General features: G+C 42.5%; 1 protein-coding gene across 3 annotated transcripts in view; it reads right to left on the minus strand.

Moving 5' to 3' along the window:
- Aff3 (AF4/FMR2 family member 3) overlaps nucleotides 1–18,764 on the minus strand; it is a 478,613-nt gene that overhangs the window by 90,134 nt on the left and 369,715 nt on the right. For all 3 annotated transcript variants that reach the window (XM_048352397.1, XM_048352395.1, XM_048352398.1), the window contains one exon: nucleotides 7,472–7,523. In XM_048352397.1, the coding sequence (XP_048208354.1) occupies nucleotides 7,472–7,523 (52 nt within the window). The remainder of the gene's footprint in view (nucleotides 1–7,471; nucleotides 7,524–18,764) is intronic.

Below are 18,764 nucleotides of genomic sequence, written 5' to 3' on the forward strand. Positions count from 1 at the left end.
GAGCTCCTTCAGGAACCATTTTATCTTTAAAGCTTTCTAATTCTTTTACATTCTTCCAGGCACTATTGGCCTTTGGAATTATTAAACCATGAGTTACAAAAAAGAGGATCAAACAAATCTGCTGAATGAATCAAAATCTTTTGGACTATTACCAGTTTGAATCTCATCATCACGTATAAGACTTGTAGTAGTAAAAACAAGACTATACTTCTATTTCAGTGCTACTTGCAAATTTCCACAATTAAAATCCTGTTATCCTTGAGAGGGAAGGCAGGGTAAATAACTCATATTCTTGGTACTGGAGTCTCCTCTGTGAGAAAACATATGAAAATTTGTAAATTCAATACCACTTAATAAAAGTATATGTAAGAAATGACTATAGACACTCCATGGAGATTGGATAGATGCCTTTCTCTCAAATAGTAAAGTTATTTGTGCATTAATCTATCTGATTTGTTATCTTGTGTCATCTCTGTAAATACCTTTGATGTTTGGGTTGAACTAATTAAAAACATACTACAGTGTTCAGTAAAAGAAGCAAAAGTAGAGCAAAGGTATTCTTGGTACTGGATGCCAGACAACAGGGAGACTCCCAGTTCAGCACAACAGTGTGGATTTACTCCTGCACCCAGTCAACAAATAATACTTCTGTTGTGCCAGACACTGTTCGTGCCCTCAAGGAACTCCACTTTAGGCGGTGGAGCTAGAAATTGAAAAAAAGAGTAAGCACGTATCAAAATTATAATATCTAGGGAAAAGATTAACATTACTATGAGACGGACAAACCAAAGGTGTCCCCGAGGAAGTGCAAGTAGGCTGCATCTCCAAGATGTACATGTGTTAACCAGGCAGAAGCTGAGGGAGTACAGTCTGTGGAAAAACCGAGGCAGCTGAGCTCGGTTTACTGGAAGTCCATGTGGCACATGGCAGATGTGCTGGGAAAGAACACAATGCAAAAGAGAGGATGTGGACAAAACCAGACTGTGTTGCATAGTGCTGGCCATGCTGTGAGCTCTGGATTTTATACCAGGTAGAAGGAGAACCCAATTTCAGATGTTAGACAAGGACTGACTTGATTTGATTCATCTTTTTAAAGATCACTAAGGAAAGATTGCATTCTAGAGGGCACAGAACAGCTACATGCCAGTTCACCCCAGATTGGTTTAAGCTAACCAGGGTGGAAAGAGGTGTATGGACAAATACTTAATTTTGGAGGTTGGATTTACAAGACTTAGAGGTGAAGTGAGTATTTGAGTGAGGTACAGGAAGTCACTGAGAATGAGCCCCAGGCTTGAATAGGTGGGCATTAGGCAGTGCTAGCTCTAGAAATGGGAACAAATGGAAGATGAGCTTATTTGTGCACGTAAGTAGAAGGGGTGGTAAAGACCAAAAACAGGTTAAATTTAAAATGCTTGTCAGACAGCAAGTGGAAAAGTCACATAGAACGGAAGCCATAACTTTGGAACTTGGAAATACATAAAAATGAAAGACCATGGGAAGAGATGGGAATACGCAGCAAGAATAGAAGAGGAGAAAATAAAATTAGGAGTAAGTATTGCAAGGTTCCAGCATCCAAGACTGGTAGAGAATGAGGAGTCAGCAAAGTAGCTTGAGAAGAAACAGCCAGGGGGGCAGGAAGCAGAGTGTGGTGTCCAACACTGCCAAAGAAGTGCTAAGCAGGAATTTTAGGGGTTGGAAGTCTCCTAGTAAGACAAGAAACCTTTCAGGGCTACACCGTCTGGCTTAGTGCAGGTTCTTGGTGATTCAAGAACATTTTTGGTGGAGGGCCAGGATGTGGAGGAAGCACAAAAGTGAGTCCTCCAGAAACTGAGGAAATGAGACCGATTTTTTGACAGGCAGTATCCTCTTGTAACAGAAAGAAATAAGAAAGACGAATGAAGATGACAGCAGTTGTGCGGATGCGGCAATGGAAAGATTAGCTTTTCTTATGAAAAGTCAGTCAACCATGGTATTCACTAGGGAGAATAAGACATAAAGTAAGACTTTAATTGTTCATGCAATAAGTTAAGAACCTAGAAAGCTAAAGTTCTTATTATTTACTATTAACAAATGATGGAGATAATTACAGGATATCAAGGGAGAAAAGGTGTAAAATAAGAGCATCAGTGAACTTCCTTGTTTATACAATACTATAGCTACAATAGCCACTAAAAAAGCCATACAAAGAGATACATACGAAGACATTATAGATAAATCATCAGTGAATTCTTCAAAATACTCCAGGAACATAGAGAAAATAGAAAAAAGAAAATGGACAAAGAATAAACCAAAACAAAAAGTGGCAGACTTAGCTGTTAACATATCAAAAATTATACTAAACACAAATATTTGAGTCAAAAGCCAATTGGAAGAGTAGATACAGATATGAATTAACTATTTTTTGCTGTCTATAAGAGACTCACTTCAAGTATAACATCACAGGCAGGCCAGAAGTAAAAGAATGAAAAACGTACATTATACATGCATTCATCAAAAGAAAATAATACCTATGCTAGAAAACACAGTTTTCAGAGTAAAGAAAATGACAAGAAATAAAGTGCAACATTTCATAAACCACCTACCAAGACACAGAAATCCTAAATATATATGCACAGAATAACAGAGCTGTAAAATATATAAAGCAACAACTGACAGAATAGAGAGGCAAACAGAAATAGAAATCCACAACTAATCCAAGACTTCAAAAGTACTCTCTAAACAACTGATAGAGTTAACGACATGGAAATTCAGAAAATACATACACGAATTTAAAGGGATATTCACACGCTTTCAGGTACTCATGAAACACATGCCCATCTGGATCACATCCTGGGCCATAAAACCTCGAGTTCAAATGAACTGAAATTACACAGAGAATGTTCCCTTTTACCATCCACAGAACTAGAAACCAATAAAGGCGAGACTAAAGTGGATCCCCGAGCAACGTGCTTCAAAATAATCCACAAGTCAAAGAAGTCTCATTGAACTGAATGTCAACGGAAACACATCATATTGAGATTTGTGGGACACGGCTAAGTGAAATATACGGCACTAAATGCTTAAATTATAAATGAGGGCAAGTCTGAAATCAATAATGTAAGTTTCCGCAATAAACTAGAAAAAGAGGAAAACGTGTACCCAATAAAATAGAAAAAGAGCAAAAGATCTACCTGAAGCAAGCATTATAAGGGAAATAAATATTATGAGGAAAATAATAAAAGCAAATCAATGAAACTGAAAATGGAAAAATGGAGAGTATTAATGAAACAAAACAAAAAGTTCAAAATGGGTAAATATGTAGTAGAGCTAACAAAAATTAAAGATAAGAAGAAAGAAAAATGATAAGAATAAAGAATGAAATGAAATGGGCTGTTACTATTAGTTCTGCATGCATCAGAAGGACAATAAAGGAGTACTACTGTACATATAAACATGAGAGCCTAAATGACATGAGTAGAATAATTACTTTGAGAATGAGTATCACCACAACTTACCCAGTGTGACACAGATAATCAGAGTAGCACTCTGACTATTAAGGAAATAGTATTCATTACCAGGCCTATATGGTTTCACTGGAGAATTCTAGCAAGGAAGAATTAACAGCAATTTTCACACAATCTCTATAGAAAAAAAGATGAGCAGAGAATACTTTCTAATTCCTTTTTTCCCCTTTCTCTCCTTTTTGTGAGGGGACTGGGTCTTAAACTCTGAACACTAAGCTTTTGTTTTTTCTTCTTACCACTGGCACTGAACCATTCAAGCCACACCTCTACTTCTGGCCTTTTGCTAGTTGACTGGAGATAAGGACTGTTGAGGATATGTCTGTCCAGGCTGGCTTTGAATTGCTATTCTCAGTGGTGTGAGCCACTAGCATCAGCCAGATTTTGCATTTTTTCATGATTCTGCATTTGATTTATGTTAAACATATGTTTAAATAACCTACCTTAAATGAATCTAAGAGAAGTAAACCTGATAAATATAATGAAAACTTCTCATTATAATTGATTCCTTTTTGAAGGATAAGATTACCCTGATACAAAAGCTGAACTGATATAGTACAAAAGAGAAAACTGCAGGCCAATATCCTTCATGGACACAAAACAAAAAATGAACAGCATAGCTGTAAAATGATTGGAGGTCTCTTACATTGTTGGTGTGAGTATCAACTGGCACCAATATTCTGGAAAATAGTTTAAGATCATTTACCAAAGCTGCCTACTTCTGGGTATAGACCCAAAAGAAATGATCCCATAGGTTCAACAAAAGACCTTTATAAGGATGTTGATAACAGCACTATTCTAACAGCCTGGAGCATTTTCACACCTACCAGCAAAGAGTAGGTAAATTATAGTATAACTGCAATATAGAAATGAAAACGAACACATTCCAATCAAACGGAAGAGCATGGGTGAATCTCATCAATGTTGTTGAGTGAAAGAAGCCAGACACCAGCATTACAAGCGAAATAAATCCATTCAAACACAATCAAAATTACTTCGTTGTGTACATTGTTCTGTTGGAGGATGGTAACTGACAGGGAGCAGAGGCTAGCTACAATGTTGGATGTCCCTGAGCTTCTTTTTGCTCAAGGCTAGCACTCTACCACTTGAGCCACAGCGCCACTTCCAGCTTTTTCTGTTTATGTGGTGCTGAGGAATCAAACCCAGGGCTTCAAGCATACTAGGCAAGTACTCTGCCACCAAGCCACATTCCCAGCCCCCAGGTAGCTTTTATAAATAATAAAAAGCAAGTAAAAGAAGAAAGTGCATTGGATTTTGTGACATGAAGGTGATGAGTGACCTCAAGTCTAAGGAAATGGCAGGCTTGAGGTGCTAACATCAACTCCAGGTTCACAAGTGGAGCACTACGGCACAAAACAGTGGCCAGGCTGGGCCAATGTTAAAAAACCACTGTGGCAGAGCAAGGACTTGAAACCCTGCAACAGAACTGCTGGGTTCTTCATCACTAACCTAGGCTGAGTACTGAGTACTCAGTACTGAAAGAGTACTGAGGCAATGAGGAAAAAAGACAAGATAGTTTAAACACAGAGCCTGAGGGTCTCTACACAAGTAAACTGGTACAGCAAGCTGAAACCCTTGTGACCATCACCCCACAGTAGCCATACAGGCAAATTGGGCCAGTATTCACAAAGACAAGCAAGTGCAATGCAAGGAAAGGTTAGTTTTCTATGTTGAGTCCGTCAAAGAAATATACCACGTTTCTGAGAGGTTTGGGGTAAGGGACCCATTCCACTTACACCAGGAGACATCAATTGGACATTTATCTATGTCCAAGCATCTCACACCACCAGAGACGTGAGGGTGTATTGTGTGCGCGTGCTGCGCACAGGTACAGGTTAGATTACTTTATAGGAAAATCTGATTTTGGTTTGAAGGAGAAAAATGTTGTATCATAATCTTTTTTATAAAAGCAGGGAAATTATCCACTATGCAATGACACAACCAACAGACAAGAGTGTGCAACCCAGAAGTCAGCCCTCTCGCGACCTGACCACGCTGGCTCTCTGAACTCAAGCTTTACAAGCGTGAGAACTAAAGGTGTGTTGTTTATAATGTGAAGAATTCAACATCTATTGTACGTTGTTATAGCAGACTGAATCAGTAAGACCGTTCTATTACCTATCAATTTTTACCCCTATCCGTGCCCCTGATATTTTAATTACTGTATTAAATTTTCTGTAATAAATAAAATAAATTTATTGTAATAAAATTTCAACAAAAGTAGCGAAATTATGATTTTGTGGTTAGGACAGGGCGTAATTATCGGCCAAAGCAGGGCAATTTAATAGAGTTATTTAGTATTGAAGAATTAAACTACTATATTAAAAACTGCTGTTTGGAATCTTAATTTTGAGACAAGTATTATAGTATAAACATCATTCATTCTGTCAGTTCCTTTTACTGTAAAAATAAGAAGACATACATGCACAGAGATTAAGTGTAGTGTTGAGAACCTGGGCTGTATATTCACAATACAGTATTGGAATGGCTGTAGATTCGGAGGAGCTAATAAAGCCAACCAATCAACTGAAAGTACTTACTGAATGTGTGTAGTACATTATGGATAATGAACCTTCTAGACTGAGTTGTTATTGGAAGTAGCTCAAGAAATGATTTTAAAAATGAAGAAATGTTTGCTGAATGAAATAGTCTGTAAATCCTTTTTTCTAATGCATCATTCACAATGGACACAATTGGATCCACAAGTGTACCTAGCTGAGCTTCTCAATAGGAGAGATGAAACCAGTCACTTTTAGTCACATAGATGAGGAAATAAAGTTAGGAGGGAAGTTGTATTGCCTTTCTGAGATGCTGAGTTGTGGGTATCTGACTGCCTACTATGGATGTTTGGAAACGAAAGAACTGAAAATCCTCTGTGTTTTCTCTCCTTGCCAGTCTAATTTCTAGGGTCATCAGTACCTTCTTACAGCACTGCCTGGTATCTCTGCTTCTCTCACAAGCAGAGGACCCCTTCTGTGACCCCATTACCATGCTTTGCTAACACACAGATCCGGAAATTTTTTCCTTGGCTTTTATTTCACCTCTTCTCACCCTCTCCATAATCATTTGTTATTTGCATGTCTAGACAAAAAATCACCTATGTAATGTGTCATGATACCTTTTATTAAGTTCACCATTCCAAAATCAAGTGAACATACTATGTATTTTGAATTGTATGTAAAAATGACACCCCAACCCCCTCTGTATTGTCTTTCTACCTACACTGTTTATCTAAACTTGAAAAATACAATATAGAGGATGAGAAAAAGGAAGAGAAATGTAGGATAATCTGTCTTCAGTGTTTTAAGACAAAAACCTTTCCTGAAATGTAGAAGAGAGAGTGATGAATGTTAAGTGCATATTTTTTCACCTTAACTGACTGATCAGAAGAGTATTTATAACCCCTGACTGATGTCTTGAGCTGATAAATCAACACAAGGGAGAATATTTCAAGCACATTTATCATTTAGGACAAACAGCTTTGACTAAGCATGATTATTTTTTATTCATCATTTTAGCTCACCTCTACATTTTCTCCTTCTTAGTGTTAATGATATCTGTATAAAGCTTCTCAATATTTAATGTTACAGCTTGCTGACTGCATGCTGATGAGGTTAAGGTCATGTTTGATTTCTAAAGGCCATTTTGAGAGCGAGCAAGTGAGCAAGCGAGAGAGAGGGGGGGCGGGGGGATATTTCTATTTACCACGGAAGCCTGATCCTATTACCTTCCTTGTAAATACCATTGTTGATTTCCATGTCATTAAGAATAATCACAGAATTACAGCTTTAAGGGAAAGGCTAAGATATATCAATAGGCTGGCCCAACTCCACAGAAAAATCTGAATGAGAAGAACCAAGTGTGGCTTCGCAGGGCTACACAATTCCCATCACATCAGTCCTGTCCAGCAGGTCTCATTCAAAGGGCAACCAGGGGTAAGCAAATCTTACCTGTTCACTCTCTTCTTCATCACTACTTAGCTTAAGGTCATCTTCCAGCATTCTGAATTAGAAGGAAAAAAAAGAGAGTCAGAAAATTCAAAAATCACCACTCTGACAGGAGCAACACTTTCCTTTAATTGCACTTAGGAAATGGCAGATGTTTCCATCATGAAAATGAATGCTCAGGACAGTCTTAGGATGTGATAGGGAACTTCCAGAATATACTTTTATAGATTGGAAGAGGGTTTTTCTGCAGGATGTTTTAATCCCCCAATTACATGTTTAGAGTTTTCCATGTCCCAGGGCCTGCCTACGGGATAGTCATAGCAAAGAAAGTAATGGGACAGGCAGAACTCTTCTGAGAACCATGACGCAAGGGACAAGCTATGAGCACTGACAGCGGCCTGGACTTCCACCGGTGTAAGGCTGGAGAGGCTTCTGCCGGAAGACCTGCTGAGTGGAGTCCACCTACAAGACGAGGGCCACTCTCCACCCACCAAGAAGTTCCTGCGGTAAATCCCGACGGAGGCAGTGAGTTCCCAAAAGCGAAGGGGGAAACAAAGCAGGGCTTCAAACCCTACAATTTCTGAAGAGGAAAATTGTTATTAACAGCCTTGCGGAGTGCTTCTTTATAGAACAGCAGTTTTCAGATGAATCCACATTAAAAGAAATCTTATTCCGAGGCACTGTCTATACCAATGTCTCATCCTAGCGCTGCTGCTGGGGGAGGCGGGGGGGGGGGAGTCCCCGTCCCATGTTGCTGTGCTGGCATGAATCCGAAGGCTGCTGAGACCTTGTGCTTCAAAGTCTCACTCCTCCTCGAAGCTAACTTCCAAAGGCTGTCCTTCTCAACGCCCTTAGTTGCTTTTAATGGTCAATTACAGGCCTATCCTTACAGACGCCTCTGAATATTTTTATAGTTCAAGTGACTTTTGGGGTTAACTGGGGATACGGAGCTAGCAGGGCTGAGCAGGGACCCCGTTCTGCCTCCGTTGTCTGCATGGGAAGCAAGTTACTTAGCACCCTCCTCCCCCCAGCCCTGCCCCGCCCGACCTATCCCCACTTTCCTAGGTGTCAAGGGAGTCTTGCTGGACAGGCCCGAAGGGCTAATCCTGCTTTAAATTCTGCAGGCCTACAAAATAAATTTTCTCCTCCCATCTTACTGCAGAAAACGTCTTCTGTTGGTGGCTGAGAATACAACCGAGACATTTCTAAGTCATCCTTGGCCTGCGACTGAAGCCATTACCATTAGGACACCAAACCTGCTTCCTCATAGGGTTTACCAGCCCTTCAGCAGGGATAAGGAGCCTATGCTTTATTCCTGAAACCAAGAAAACACAGGCGGCGGCAGCAGAGACTGGAGAGGCGCGCCTCCATTACTCCGCACATCTGGTGGGCCGTTCATTTCCTTCACCTCACACACACACGCCACGGAAGAAACATTCTGGTGATTTATTAGAGCATCGTTTGACACAACACAGGGGAGAAGGCTGGGTTTTTTCTGCCCTTGAGAGCTGAGTGACAGCACAGTGACAGCCCTGAGGACAACGCCAGGCGGTCGGGCTGGGCCGAGGCACAGTTTCTGATAACAAAAGACCGGAGAAGGAGACATTTCTTCCCCCCATCCTTCCTCCCCTCTTTTAAGGCAGGCTATCATTGCAGCTGATTTCATCTCAAGAATATCCGGAAAGTGCTGAGTGCTGTCCGTGTGAGTAGTCTAGAGTGGTGGAGGGAGAAGGAAACACACACACACACACACACACACACACAATCACCTCAGTCAACACCTATAGTTAGTAAGAAGTTCTGTCAAGCATGGCGGGGGATTTGAGTCTCTACATGGATGTACCATGTAGACACTTCAAACCGAAGGCCGCTGTCACACACAGCAAGCAGCTCCAGCACTTCTTACAGGAAGGCATTTTGCCAAGACTGAGAACCACTCGTGAGGCTTGACCTTGCAAGAGGCTGGCAGGGCTCAACATCACCACAATGGCGAAATCAGTGTTCGAGGCAGGGAGCATGGATTCGTCTTTATTTTAAGCATATGCTGTATGCGCTGCTATGGCTCGAAAGTGGAGCGTGTCTCTCCTAAGTGCATGTTTTGGAAATCGCTCAAGTCTTTCTTATGCTGATGATACTAGAAGATGGGAACCTTTGTGAGGTGACTGTTAGCCAATGGACCCAAGGGGGTGTGGGATTCCTGACAGAGACAACAGCCTTCATGTCTTTTCGGTCTTACTAAGTTATGATCAAGCTGGAGTCCCTCACCAAATGCCAGAACCATGAGCAAAATAAACTAACATCAGTTTGAATAGGTTTGAAAACCCAGCCTTCTCCCCCATTATATCAAACATAGTACCCATCTCATCCCCAGCCCTTGGATATTTATCATTTCTATAACGGGGCTCATTTACCTTTATCAGAAGAAAACAAGCTAGGAACCTTTCTTTGTGCATAATTCTTACTCTTCCTGAATTGCATGTGGAAAATGAAGTTATGGTATTTCTCGCTGAGTTCTGAAAACAAAAGATCCTATGTGTATATTCTGATGCTACAAGAATATACCTGAGGTTGGGTACTTTGTAAAGAAAAGAGTGTTGGTTTTTTAGTTTACACTTTTGTAAGTTGCAATGTTTCCAAATAACTTCGCAGGTGCCAGGGCCATAGGGTGAATTGCACTCTGAGCTGGGGGCTGGCTACAGCGCCCAGACCAAGCTGCAGCTGATTATCTCTGCACTTGGGAGCATTTATGTTGTGGCAACAGGGAAAACAGAATAGTTTCTGGCAAAGAGGAAGGATACCCTGGGGCCAAAAGGGACATTTAGGAACAGTGGTAGTGTGAGCACAATGAATTGAGCTTTCTTGGGGTAAGTGAGCTGGAGTTTTAAGATGGAGATTACAATTCTTATTGTCTTTCAGAAAGAAAAAAATGTAAACCCCGGGATTATTACCCAAATATGACATTACAGACTTGCAATAGACAGTCCCAGTCACGCTGCATTCCACTCCCCTGAGTGGAGACACAACGTGAACATAAATGTCACACACAGATACATGCTGGCATAACAGAGGCTCAACCTCTGCCACCACCTCGAGAGAACCTGAGCTCTTCCCTGGGCCGGTTGCCAACAGATCCTTTCCTCTCAGCTTGTGAAATACAGCACGTGTTCCCTTTCACTGTACTCAAGCCTCGGCCTAACATCCAGTTCTTAATGCTGAGTATTTCAGGGTAGTCTCGTAGAGAATCTGTAGGGGACCCCATGTTTTGACATCATAGTGGAACAATGAAACATAGTCATAGAAGAAAAGAGAAAAAGGTTGACACCCATATGACCCCAAGACATGTCTCCACCTGGTGTAGAAGACTGTCGATCGTGGCCAGTTCAATGGGAACGCGTGCCACTTGAGTAGTTTTAGCCCCGATCCACTCCCAATCCCTAAAGAACGTTTTTATCATTTGTGTAATCCCAAAAGGAAACAGAAATACTAAACAACAAACAAAACTTTAAGTCAAGAATAAAGGGAAATTGCAAATGGAGTGTCGGTTAGACCCCTGGCAAGGGGTTCGGATCTCCAACTGTGCTTTTGAAAAAGGAAGACAACGACTGGGGCTGTACAGTGTTAAGCACGGAGTCGTGGTGGACTGCTTGTCTGCAGGGAAGTACAGAGCCTGGGCTTCGGCTTCACACCTGGCTCGCACGGGGATGGGTACCCAGCCCCACCTTCCCAGCACGTCCAGGCCTTCCTCCCCTGATCCCACCCATCCACTCAGAGCCCCTCCTTCGTGTTCCCAGACCTTCTTTCTTACAATTGGCATAGAAAGTGTCCCCCCCCCCAAAGGCTCATGTGTTGAAGGCTTCATTCCCAACTAAGCAGTGTTCAGAGCTGGGTCTTTGGGGAAGGATTTTCATCGTGACAGTGCTGGTCAAATCAACGGATGAATTTATAATTTCAGGGTATTACTGCGGGGTGGTGGAAATTCTGGGAGGTGAGTCTAGTTGGAGGAAGTGGATCCCTGGAGGCGGGGCGTTGGAGGTCACACTTTGGCTCTGGCCCTTCTCTCTCTGCTTCCTGGCTGCCACAAGCTAAGTGTTCGCGCCACGTGATGTTCCTGCCTCACCTCAAGGCCAAAGCAAGAGAACTAGCTGACCACAAGCTGAAACCTCTGAAGCTGGGCGCTAAGATAAGTCATTCCATTAAAAAAAAGTATGTCAGCAAACGAATGTAATATTCCCTTTATATATCCTCTGACCTGTCCCGGGTAACTGAAGTCCAAACTCATAGCAGTTGCTGAGTGGGTACTTGCGCTGCAGCAAGTGGAGCGCTTTCCAGACGTGACCTCACTCGGTCTCCATAGTGACACATCCAAGGTGGGAGATGGGCAGTGCTGAGGGGGGGAGGGGGAGGAGCTACAAGACGCCAGGTGATGCTACCCAGGATGCAGTTCTGCCGCTGAACTAGCTGATACCTAACTCAAAGGGCTTTCAAGAGAGCGCATTATATAATACTCCTTCCTAAGCACTTTTTAAGTGTTCAGTATAGGACTTAACACACAGGAATCCTTAATCAACTTTCATATTTATTGGCATCTACTAATTATACACTAGAATGGATTTCCTGATGTATTTTGATTGTATTTACCCCCATATATCCTCTCTTAGTTCTTTCCCTCCTCCTACTGGCCTCTTCCTCTTGTGTAATATCTTTCTTTAAAAAACAAAATCTGCAGTTTATGCCACATGAGGAAAAAAATGTGCTATTTATCTTTCTGCTGAGGATGTGGCTCAGCCATAGCGCACTTGCCTAGGACGCACTCTGGGTTGAATCCCCAGCACTGTCCCCACAGACCCCTCAGGTGTTAGTGTTTACTATTACAGTTGGCCTTCCATACCCATGGGCTCCACATCAACAGATTAAGTCAACAGCAGAACAAACAGTATTTTGAAAAAAAGAAAAAAGACAAGTAAACATAGATACTTTTTCTTGCCATTATTTCTTATGCAATACAGCAGGTCTGCTTAGGAGACATTTGTTGGCCACGTGGCCAGAAGTCCTTCAGGAAGAACCACTTTCTGATGACAGAGAGGAAACTGAAATAAAATAGATAATAAATCTGAAGTTTTAAAATGGAAGCCAGAAAGTAGCTCGGTGCCGCCTGAGGCGCTGAGAGACCCAGATGTCACAAACTTAACACCAAAGAACTGTGGAGCTGCAGTAAGGGAGACTCCCTGCTAGCACCTCACGGTGACCTCCCCGGGGACTTGGAATCAGGGAACGGGGAGCTGGGACACTAAGAGGGCAGAAGCCGGACTGTTTCTTAACATGGAATAAGGTGATTCAAATTCTATTTTCAAAACTTTGGAACCGGGCCAGACAACAGGTTTCTTACAATGATTGTCCCGGGAATGTTACAGGATATTCTCTGATGCTGGGGACAGGAGTTCAATGGGTTTGTACGCGGGGAGGGAGGGCCTTGCCTGAGCTCAGCAGAGGCAAACATGAGCCGGGATATCCACTCAACACTCACGATGGGTATGTCCCTTGGCAGTTTGTCAAGAACGTGGGTGATGAGAGAGACTCGGCACTAGCAGTGCACTGAGGCTGTAGGTGGGCTTGTCCACTCACTCCCGGGCTCACTGGGTGGTGGGCACGCTGGACATGCTACAGTGTCCTGAACGGCTGCGTCTCCTCCAACACAGCCTTCAAGTCAGCACTGCCACTGCCCTTCAAATCCTCTGCAAAAAAACCTCTGGAATTCATCATTCCAGCACACCAACTGCTCCATTCAAAGAGGTAAATCCAGACATACCAATTCAACACAACGTTTCCAACTTTAGTATTTAACTATCATTCCCGGTGAGTATGATTCTCTTAATTGAGTAAGAAGCAAATATGTTGTAAATGCTGCCTATCTTTTTGAGATCCGCCCCCCCCCCCCCCCCCGCAGTGATCAGAAAGCAGGAACAGCAGCCCACCTGTAACAGATGGTCTAGTGCTTCCCCTGCCTTTCCGAATCCCACACAACACTGCAGCCGGCCACAGTACCACCTCCGCGGCAACGCAGCCGGTTCACACAGCAGTGGCTTTTAATTAATAGGATTTCCCCTGAATTACTTGTCATTTGGGGCCCTTAGGAGACGTGGATCCATCAGTCCTTTTTAAAGTTCATTTCACTTTGCTTCATCTTAATGGCTTTTTAAAAATTTGAGCTTTAATTGGGCTGTTTGATTTTCAGATTTGTTTCTATAGCAGATGCTGCTATCTCCACCTACCTGAGATTTAAAGCCAGAGACAAATGTTTATGAATTCCCATCAAACATATTCAGATATGCAAATACCCATTCAAGCAATTAGCATTGCATGATAGCCTATTTGTTATGCAAGTGTACCTCTTTGTAGGCAATTTCCAGTCCTCATCTCCATCGCCTGAGCATTTGGAGCATGAGAGGGAAAGATTAGGCAACTCATTTCATTCTTTCTGACGGCCACTGCTCTGTCAGGGTCGGTGCTACCATCTGTCTGGAATTATTTTCATTAGCAAGTGGCAACTTTCCTTTCTGCAGTTGTGTGGGAAAACTCTGCTGGTGACATTCTAGTAAAGTGGGAGCCAGGAAAGCTAACTACCATAGCTTCATGTTGGGGGCTGGTGAATGAGGGCTTCTGAGACCCAGCTGAAGTAACTCAGTCTGGGGGCAAATGGAAAAATCAGGGGGAAAAAAAAGGAGGGGTGGTTTAGATTACCTAAGAGTATAGGACTCCGGTGTTTTCAGACCCTGGGGTCTCTATGTCTTTTGAAGCAATTTGGGCTCATATAATCCCCTTCTCCAGGACCTGCGCTGGTAATCACTTGATTCATTTGTTCAGCCTGGGTTAAGAAGCACTGTACCCCTTTCTGCTTATGACCTTATGTTTTTTTAGAGACAATGGCTTCCAATGCCTCTTTTCCCACTTACATGCTCAGTGCACCTGTTACCAAGGCCTGCCTTCCCTGGGGAGCAACATCTTATCTCCTACCTCATACGCCCTCCCATAGCCAAGCCAATCGCATTCAGGAAAGTTGCCAAACTCTGGGGAGAAGTGCATTAAAAAATCTCAACCAGGGCTGGGGATATGGCCTAGTTACAAGAATGCTCGCCTCATACACATGAAGTCCTGGGTTTGATTCCTCAGCACCACATATATAGAAAATGGCCAGAAGTGGTGCTGTGGCTCAAGTGGCAGAGTGCTAGCCTTGAGCAAAAAGAAGCCAGGGACAGTGCTCAGGCCCTGAGTCCAAGCCCCAGGACTGGCCAAAAAAAAAAAAAAAAAAAAAAAACAAAACTCAACCAATTGCTTTTCCTGAGAGTACTCCTATCTACATGCTGAAACAGAATATGCAGACGTCAAATGAAAATGAGAATCAATGCTAATGAAAGGAAGCAGCCAGCAGCTCTAGAGTGGGGGGAGGGGGTTGGAGTTAAGTTTTTAAACAGCAGCTGCCAGACAGGCCAGCATTTCAATGTGATTCCTGTTGTTACCTTCTGTGAATTGGTAAGTTCCTACTCTCTCTGGACATAGTTTCCACATCACTAAAGTATGAGTTGGGTAAAATGAGCTCTACCTATTGCACCAACGCGCTGGTTCTTGGCCTTTATCAGTGGATAGAAAGTCTAGGAAGACTTTTGGGAAAGGGGAACTGGGAGGGATCTGACATGATTCACTTGACAGAAAAAGAGGTTGAAATTTGATTTAATAGGGAGAGATGAAATGGGAGCCAGAACCCTCCAGGAAAGTCTTCAATTTCAAATGTGCCAAGTAAGGCATTCCAAATGGTTATTGTAAGAACAGGAAAAAGAACCAGTCATGGTGACTTAAACCTTTAATTCTAGCAATGTGGGAGGTGGCGATCAGGGGAACGTGGTTTGGGGCCAGCCTGAGCATCCAATTTGTAGGATTCCATTTTAACCAATGGCGGGGCATAGCGACATGTGCCTTTATCCCAGCTATACGGAAAGCACGATGGCTATATGCCATGCCATGCACCTGTCAGCCCCAGTGACTTGAAGTCCTAAGGGGGATGATCATAATTCAGACTGGTCTGGGTATAGAGTGACCTCAAAAAAAAAAAAAAACACAACCTAAAAAAGAGGCTGGAGGTATTGCTCAAGTGATAGCCTAGCAAGCAGGAGGCCTTGAGTTCAGTCTCTAGTATTGCCAAAAAATAAAATAAAAAATTGATATAGCAGTATTTTCAGACAGCGGAGTTCTATAGAGTTCTACTTTCTGGAAATTTTTCTGTTGTAATTCAGCACACAGGACAGAACTTCCCTTTCAGGCTCTCATCTAGTAAATGTGTAATTCTGAAGAGACAAAGTATAAAGACAATAACTAGACTGAACTCTTGATTTCCTGAGTGGGAAACACTGACTTCTGAAATTGGTAGATGGTGCTAGCAACCTAAGTGGGCGTGGCACTGTAGAATTGTTCTTTCTTACTACAAATTACCAGGTGACTTTAGATATTCTTTAGACTTCCCGATACAGTGAAAAGTGACTCCCTTCTCTGCCTCTCACTGCACATCTAAAGGCTTTTAGGTAGCTTGAAAAAACGATATTCATCTTTTTTTAATTCATGAGGAGAATCTATAAGTAAAATCGGATGATATATGTGATCGTCTCATTAGACACAGGAAAAAGTGCTTGACATAACACTCTTTCATGATTAAAAATGCTCTCAAACTAGGGAAAGAACTGTATCTCAACACAATAAAGGCCATAGGTGACAAGGCCCTGGCTAACATCTAGAATCAGGAATAAGACAAGAATGCCTGATCTCACAGACTCTGGTCATCGTAACACTGAAGTCTTAGCCACCGCAATTAGACAAGAAAACAAATGAGTCATGCCAAGAAGAAAGTAAGAAGCGAAAATGTCTATGTTTGCAGAAAACATCTTACATGACTCCACTAAAATGCTGTTACTCTAATAAGTGCATCCAGATAACATATCAGAAAGTGATGAGCAGGCTGAGTAATTTGCCAACATCACGAAAGAGCTTTTTATCAGGTTGTCCGGGCTCTGTTCCACACATCAGAAGTCTGTGTTCTTCCAAAACTCCTATTTCGACATAATCCTTCAATTTTCTTTTCAAAAGCAACAAATTGTTCCTAAACTCTACCCTGAAAAAGCATTTAGAAAGCATGAAGTCACTAAGTGTTTGTCAAGATAACTGAAAAAGTAGGTTGGCTAAAATGAAGTTACTTGGAGTGTACAACATTCACTACCTGGGCCCAATGAAGGCCAAGAAAGAGAAATCCCCCGACTCTGAGTTAAACAAGAGGCGACTGCCCTAAAAATGAAGGTTTTATGATTAACTCTCTAAAATCATCCCCTGTCTTCCTTTCCCAATTATTTATTTAGTAAGGCTGGTATATATGGTTCTAAGTCTATTTGGTTCTCTGAGTAGCAGCCTCTGAATGCCGTGGGGAAAATGTTTACAGAGGGGCGCATCTCAGGGCAGACATCGCTCCAGCCTCCAGCTTCCGGGACACGTAGGAAGCGTGCAGAGAACTCCTGCAGTACAGGTTGAGTGATTCTCAATCTTGAAGCGCACTGCAGTCACCTGGCTTGTTCAAATGCTGACTGCTGGGCCCACGGAGGGCTTCTCATTCAGGAAGTTTGGGTGGAGTCTCAAATTTGCATGTCTACTACGTTTCTAGCTGGTGTTCATAGAGGCCACCTTTTGAAAACCACTGTGGGCCAGGCCATAGCTTCCTGACCACAAGCTGCATTACAGCTAGATCAATAATGAAAGTGGAGTCTGTGACCGAGTTCCCAGAACCACTTCTGATGGTGTATGAGGGCTGGAGGGCTGGTAAGTGTCCTGGGGCTCTGATACTCAGATACTGTTCTGGTACTCATCATTTGTTAACTGCATCTCATCTACAGTGTTTGCTACCTCTAAGGTAGGATCCCAGAGAGAATCAGCCTAACCCCATACCTACACCTGCCAGAAACAACTGCGCATTCATTCAACCGATGGAGCCCAGTCACTGGAATACATGTCCCAAAACCATGTCCTCGAAGAACTTCCAGCTAGTAGGAGGCACAGGCAGTAATCTAAGGAGTTTAACATGCTGGGATAAGCATCGGAGACGAGAGGCTCTCAGAGACCTGGTGCTTAGAAAAAGCTACCTGGAAAACGGTATGCCTGAGCTGTCAAAGGTCTCGGAGGATTCAGGGAAAGACAGACACCCGACAAAGAGCTACAAGTCCTACTGAGGAAGGAAAATAGGTAAGCATGGAGTGGTTGGGCGACAGAGGTAGCTTATTCCTTTTTCCCCATAGTATTTACTTCTTTAGAAAAGATAATACACGCCTAGAACTAAGGGTGTAGCTCAGTGGTAGAGTGAGTGTGTGCTTAACACATGCAAGGATCTGGGTTTGATTCCCAGCATGCCTGCATATACAAACCACACTACACACACACACACGTACGCATGCGCTCATGTGCACACACACACACAGAGCTTCCATCCTTGTCTGTCTGTTCACTTTCTACTTTTGTCATCTTCAGGGAACGCTGTTCAAAGTTTCTCCTATATAATTTTAGAGTTTCTGTATGCATTAACAAGTCATTGTGAGTGTAGTACCTTGGATCCATTAAAGCAAGTGTGACACATTACACAGCACCCTGTAATGCTAACAGGCTCTCACAAGTTACTGTGCTATGTAGAAGCCCCAAGAGCAAGAGAGTGGGAAGCCTCTGGACAAGACCAGTAAAGACAGTCACACCAAGGGTGTCAAGCACAATAGCCTAGAGGAACTGAACACATCCTGATACCACGTAAGATTCCGCGCTTGGAAGGCATCTTTTCCAGTCACTCCTTGAAGATGACAATAGTTCTCATGACACCTTGTGACACCTTGTTCACAGCCTGTGATAGACATGAGTCTGGAACCCAGTTGGCTATACTTAGACTCTTGACCCACAGAAACAATAACATAACAGATGCCGTTTTAAACTATTAAGTCGAGAGGTAAGTTGTTAGGTATCAGTGACTGAAAGATGGGCTGGTTGATACTATTGAATATGCAGTGTGTTTCTTCCTTATTATTCCCAATTGCCTGAGGTAAGCATTTGCCATCACCATTCAAGCTGTCTAAACAGAAGAATAATTTAGGCCAAATTGGTAATGTGACATCTTAATAGTGACAATAAATGTAAAAATAAACAGGTGAAATTAACATTAATAACTATTTTAGTCATCACAACCACTTCACATAAAGTGCTCAACAGGCACATTAAGCTAATGTCACCC

This window comes from Perognathus longimembris, chromosome 8, assembly GCF_023159225.1.
Source record: "Perognathus longimembris pacificus isolate PPM17 chromosome 8, ASM2315922v1, whole genome shotgun sequence".
Taxonomy (NCBI): domain Eukaryota; kingdom Metazoa; phylum Chordata; class Mammalia; order Rodentia; family Heteromyidae; genus Perognathus; species Perognathus longimembris.